At 42.9% G+C, this 6,000-nt stretch overlaps 1 protein-coding gene across 2 annotated transcripts in view; it reads left to right on the top strand.

Moving 5' to 3' along the window:
- The first annotated feature begins 284 nt into the window (after positions 1-284).
- The window catches only part of IDE (insulin degrading enzyme), a 95,188-nt gene continuing 89,472 nt past the window's right edge, over positions 285-6,000 (top strand). Inside the window, exon 1 of one of the 2 annotated variants that reach the window (XM_039546991.1) lies at positions 285-572. Coding sequence is in view for 1 of the 2 variants with exons in the window: in XM_039546988.1 (XP_039402922.1) it covers positions 761-864 (104 nt within the window). In the remaining variant the exon portion in view is untranslated. Of the gene's footprint in view, positions 573-716; positions 865-6,000 lie in introns of those variants that run through there. The other variant, XM_039546988.1, reaches the window with a different exon arrangement.

Raw genomic sequence — 6,000 nt, 5'->3', positions numbered from 1 at the left:
AAAACGATAAAAAATCGTTTGCACTCACTTTTACCAGCAAGAAAACAAAGACATCGCCAGAAAATGCAGTGAAATCTGTGAACTGGCAGGCACAGAGGAACTGGTCGGAGGAGCATCGCGCACGCAGTACCAGTGCTACATGCAGTGAGTGTGTGACACAGCAGAAGTGAGCACACGTGTTGCATGGACGGCGAATGTCACACACACAATGATGGCGCGACAGTTACATACAAACAGTGAACGTGAGAATCCGTCGCCCTCATAGCGCGTTGCCGTTACACACACACACACACTGGTGTGTACACACACACACAGCGACAGTCACATGCCTGGCGCGTGCGAGAGCGGGACTGCGGCTCCGCCGCACAGCGTGAGTGTTACACGCCGTGCTAGGGGCCCTTTGCTCCGCGTTGCAGCAGCGCTTCCCGGACCCCGGGCAGGCCGCGCCAGCAGTACGTGTTTCCCCGGCTCGCCGCCCGGCTGCGTAGCCAGCTCCTCCCCGCCGCGGCAGCGGCGCCGGCTCTTTCCCCCCCGCCGACCCGCTTCGCAGGAGCGACACCCAGCAGCGTCAGGTAGGTCCCAGCGCGCGGCCTTGGTGGTAGGCCCGGCCGGAGCCAGAGCAGCCTGAGGGCGCTGGGGAGGGATTGGCCGGCGAGCCGAAGATGGCGCCTCCAGAGGGCTGAGGGGCAGCTTCCCCTAAAAGGGGCGGGCGGAGGGCGGGAAGCGAGCAGAGGCTGGTCTCTGGCAGCAGGGCCGGGATATGCGGCAGCGGCTGCTCCCTTTTCTCAGTAGGACTCTGACCTCCTTGGTGAGCCCCGGTGCCTCCCGGCCTCCTCTTCTGCAGCAGTGGCCTCGCCCGCCCGGGTATGGTTGTCATATGTGGGGTTGTGGTGTGGGCCCGCTCCTGTTGTGTAAGAGGCTACGGGGTGGCAGGAGGTGTGTTGGTGCCCCCCGTTGTTGTTTATGTGTAACAGGGTGCGTATGACCGGGGGACTCGTGAATCGTGTCCGCCTGCTACTGAGAGGGGTGGAGGCGCAGGGGGAATAGAGTCTCCTGGAGGGAGGGGATTAGGGTGGAAACATCCTCCCCGAAATGCGTCTGCAGACTGGGTGGGATTTATCATGCTGCGGGGCAAGAGGAGAGGTGGGACGGCCTGAGGGTACTCTGTGCCCGTGGCGAAAAGAGTAGTTTTGGGAGTACTGGAAAAGGGTAGCCAACTAGCAGAATGTGCGACCAGATCACCTCTTTGCTCTAGGGCTAGGGGTAGACTTCATGTGCTTTAAAGAAGCTGGTAACATACCTTGTATTGTTGAACTCGTCCTTAAGGCCTTAATACTGCATCACACCATGTTGTAAAACATATGTAAAGACACTTATTGCCTCTGATTATTTTATTCCAAATAGGTCAACATTTAGAAAAAATGACATTCAGTAGGGTTGGAGTCTTATTTCTTATACTGAGAGGTGTGCTCTTATTATAAAAATCAGGGGACCTGACACACTGTGACCTATTGTGGTATAAACATTATTTTCCCCATATGAATTGTGTTTTGCCAAATTGTAATATTTAATATTGCGTAACTTGTTAAATCTATTTACAGAATAAACAGGATATATGTTTCAACAGAAACAAGTTTTTCAGTTGTCAATATTAGTATTTACTGCACTGTTGATGGGAGGGGCTTCTTCACTACATAACAAGATAATTGATGGCTAGCATGGCATGGAATTAATTTTAATACTTCTGTGTGAGTTCTGTAGTTTAGATAGCAAACTTCAAACACCTTTATTGAGAGAAAAGATTCGTAACTGGCCTATCTGGAAAGTAGACTTTGTCTAAAGCAGCTATTTTCTTTTAAACAATGTTGGGTGACTGCTGTCAATATATGTCAAATTTTAGGTGTGAAGTTATTCATAGTTATTTATATAGTACCATAAGTGTATAGTGTACTTTATAAAGCATAGAAAAGGATATTCTCTTTCCACAGAAGAACTTACATTTGAACACAAATGAGAAAACATGGAATAACTGTTGAAGTGCAATATACAAAAGATTCATTGAGGAAGTGAGCCTTAAGGAGGGATTTAAAGGAAAGGAGAGAGGGCATTTGACTAATGAGAAATGGAAGATTGTTTCAAGAGAAGGTATAGACCCAAGAGTGGGAGGAGTAGGGGGAAATGAGAACAGATGCAGTCTGGAGCAAGGTTGTGCAAGTGAAGGCGAGGAGCTTGAAGTTCATATGGTAGAAAACAGGAAGCCAAAGATTATCTAGAGAGAGTTTAGAGTGTGAAATGATTGGCAGATCTTTAAAAATCCACCTGCCCACACTTCTGAGTAAGAAACACTTCTGGGCAAGTATCATCAACTTTTACAGAATGCAAGGTTTCATTTGGGGTGGAAAAAAATCTATTAATAATTACAAAGATAACCTACCAAATATAAGCTAGTTCAGTGCTTTTCTGAGGGTTTTTGTTTTTTTTTTTTGATCGATAACTCCAGTGCTTCTCCTGATACTGATTCATTTGCTAACCTGCAGTAGAGTGAAAACTTACCAGAACTTGTCACTTTTCACTCCTTCTATTGGGAACCAGTAGGCAGCAATGAAAGGGACAAGAACCAGGTCAGTTTCTTCTTTTGAAAGCTGAAAACAGTCACCAGAACCTTTCACTGGAGGAGAGGGATCCAAAACAGAATGGAGGGCAGATTAGCAGTGACTCTTCTCCATGCAACCAGCCTTACAGGCGGAGATGGTAGAAGGGGGGAGAACAGAGAGAGTGCTCCTTTCCAGCAACCAGAAGGTGCATCAAATTTCAGACACCTACTAACTAGAGACTACAAAAAATGGCACTCACAAATAGGGCCCAGGGACAATCGCCTAGAAAAAAAATCCCAGCACCTTTCCCTTTCCCAATATCAAGGATGGGGATTAGGAAGGAGACTTGATTTCTCACTTTAGACCCCTTACATTTTAGTCATCTGTCTATTACGTGTTTTTCAAGCTTTGTGTATGAACAATTGGGAGGATAGGCTAAGGGAGTTTAGAATGGGGTGGATGAATGGGTATGGGTTTGCTGATGGGTGCGACAGAAAAGAAGAAGCGACAGAGTCCTGTGGTACCTTATAGGACCACAGGACTCTTTGTTGCTTTTTACAGATCCAGACTAACACAGCTACCCCTCTGATAGAAAAGAAGAAGTTGATTAGAGATTTGAGAAATTGGAGAGAAAATATGGGGGACGAGATAAGATGTACCTTGTAGATAAAGAGAGGGTAGGACAAAAAATGATGGCGGGAAAGAAAACATGACAGTGAAACAGAAGAAAAGGTATATCATGATTTATTACAGGGAGAGAAAGTATGTAAGTGTAAGAAACTTGCTGTAGCAAATTACTAAGGATCTTTTAGGTCCCAGTCTTTCATACGTGCATGTGTTCAACTTGATGTATGTGAGTAATGCCGCTGACTTCAGGAGGGGTCCCAGCAGGACAGAGATCTGCCTGTGTAGTGTCAGTTATAGAATCAGGACCTATATGGATAATAGACCAAAAACGAGAGCATGAATAACACTTTCATATTAAATCTTTTCTCCACTCGCTTCCATTTAAAAAACAAACAAACCATCTCCTTCTTAGGCATCCCACTTTCCCACCTCCAAGCCTTGCCCAGGTTTTCACTAACTCTTTCCATTTCTCTTTCACAATTGTCATCTAATCCTAACCCTAACCCTTTTATATATAGTTATTCCCTATCCCATTAATCCCTCCATTAGACCTTCTTACCTTGCTCCCAGTACTGAAATCCTCTATCTTCAGGCAAACAAAAGATCACTTAGTGGTATTGATATCAAGGCATCTCCAGGAACAGGGCTCCTTTTCTCTATTTGTCATGTCTCTCTGGCTTATAGGAGCTTCATCCTGGGTAGGACTCAACAGTACATGAGATGGGGTATCACTTTGGGCCTGGTGCCATAAGTAGCCCCTGGCTCTATGTGGAGTCCAGGAGGGAAAGTACATTGCCGTTGCACTGAGCTGGATATAAATTGGGTTCACTGCCAGGGTCTTTTCAGGTTATTGTCTAAGTCACCTGCTAAAAATACTTTCAGAGCACTTGGGCTATCACATTCCGGGGATGATATTTGTTTCTAATTTATTTTTGATAGCATTGCATTAGATATAAAGAATGTGTGTTTTTTTTATTTTGAGGTGTTAATGTTTTAATAAAATAGAAAGTTTAATGAAAATTATTTCCACTCAACTGGGGTAGACAGAGATTGATTTAATGGTTACTCTATCTACAAATGCATGGCATGCTGCTGCTAATGGACAGGTTTGTGCTCTCAGCCTCTCTTCCATTTAGATCCTGCCATAGGCTGTGGGCTGCTGTATGCTCATATGACAACACTTTGTATTCGTAATACGGTAGGTTTTGTGTTCAACTTGTTTAAAAGTTGATTCAGATGGTTTCAAATTTAAAATAAAATTAACACAACTTGTTTGAGTTATATTGAATTATAATTACCTACATTAGCAAAGCCAAAAAAACTGTAGCTTTAATACTGAAAATGCTTTACTTACAATGTTGGTTTTACTAATTGTAAAATATTTTCAGAATTCTGCAATATAGCACACAATAAGTAAATTATATTTTTATGTAATTTTTGCTGGAGCTCATGAGCATTTCTTTTTTCTTTTATTTTTTAACGCATGGCTAATTTTTGTAAAGTGCTGAGCCTTGTAGATATATTGGGTTTGTCAAAGATCTAATGTTACAGGCAGTTGTTTTAGGGGGATTACGCTGAATAATAGAGTTCTCCTTTAGAATCTAACTAAAGAAGAAAGTTCTGGACAATTCTTTTCATTACCCCTCTCTCCCTTTCCCTTCTGAATACCCTCACATTCTTCATCTTGATATACTTGGGTCAGATTGTCTCACCAATTCTCAGCCTTTTTTGTACTTGAATTGCTTTTTTACATTTTAACCAAAATGTTTGTTGATATAATATGTTCAGTATTAACTATTTGCTATCTGGTTTGTGAAATCAGTCTATAGCAACTTGCACATTTAAGATCTTATATAAAAACCATCTAATCAATGCAACTTAGGCCTGGTTAGAAGCCACACTGTTCCTCACCTACTGCTTCCTATAAAACTGGCCATAATCTTTTGACAGTTATTTTCATTGTGATTTTTTTTTCCTGGGGCTGATGATGAGCTTATACCTCTGTAATTATTCTCCTTTGTTGAAGATTGGTACAACTATTGTCTTTTAGCTAGTCACCTGGAACCTCCTGTTGCTCTCATATTTTTCCTAGTGTTTTGATAGCACTTGTCTAGTCAAATTTAGCATCTCAAATGTTTTATTGTCTGTTTCTGCATCTTTCCCATTTTCAACTGCTTCACTACTCTTTTTGTTTCTTCTTCTGTTAGGGTTCAAGTGCTGACATCTGTTCTGCCTTGCAAGGTGTCCTGTTCATGTAGCATGTCTAGAATGTTTGCATTTGGATGAATTACAGAGTTCAGCACTTTGTCAAGATGCTAACAACATAAAAATGGCCATACTGGGTCAGACCAATGGTTTATCTATCCCAGTGTCCTGTCTTCCAACAGTGGCCAATGCCAGATGCTTCAGAGGGAAAGAACAGAATAGGGTATTTATCAAGTGTTTCATCCCCTGTCGTACAGTCCCAGCTTCTAGCAGCCTGCGGTTTAGGGACACACACAGCATAGGGTTGTGTCCTTGATCATCTTGACTACTAGCCATTGATGGACCTATCTAATTCGTCTTTGAACCCAGTTATAGTTTTGGCCTTCACAACATCTCCTGGCAATGAGTTCCACTGGTGGAATGTATGTTGTGTGAAGAAGTACTTCCTTATGTTTGTTCTAAACTTGCTGCTTATTAATTTCATTGGGTGACCCCCTGGTTCTTGTGTTATGTGTGTGGGTAAATAAAACTTCCTTCACTTTCTCCACACAATACTTGATTTTTATAAACTTTT

Source organism: Mauremys reevesii, linkage group 7, assembly GCF_016161935.1.
Source record: "Mauremys reevesii isolate NIE-2019 linkage group 7, ASM1616193v1, whole genome shotgun sequence".
Classification (NCBI taxonomy): domain Eukaryota; kingdom Metazoa; phylum Chordata; order Testudines; family Geoemydidae; genus Mauremys; species Mauremys reevesii.
This window is presented reverse-complemented; position numbering and strand designations above follow the sequence as displayed.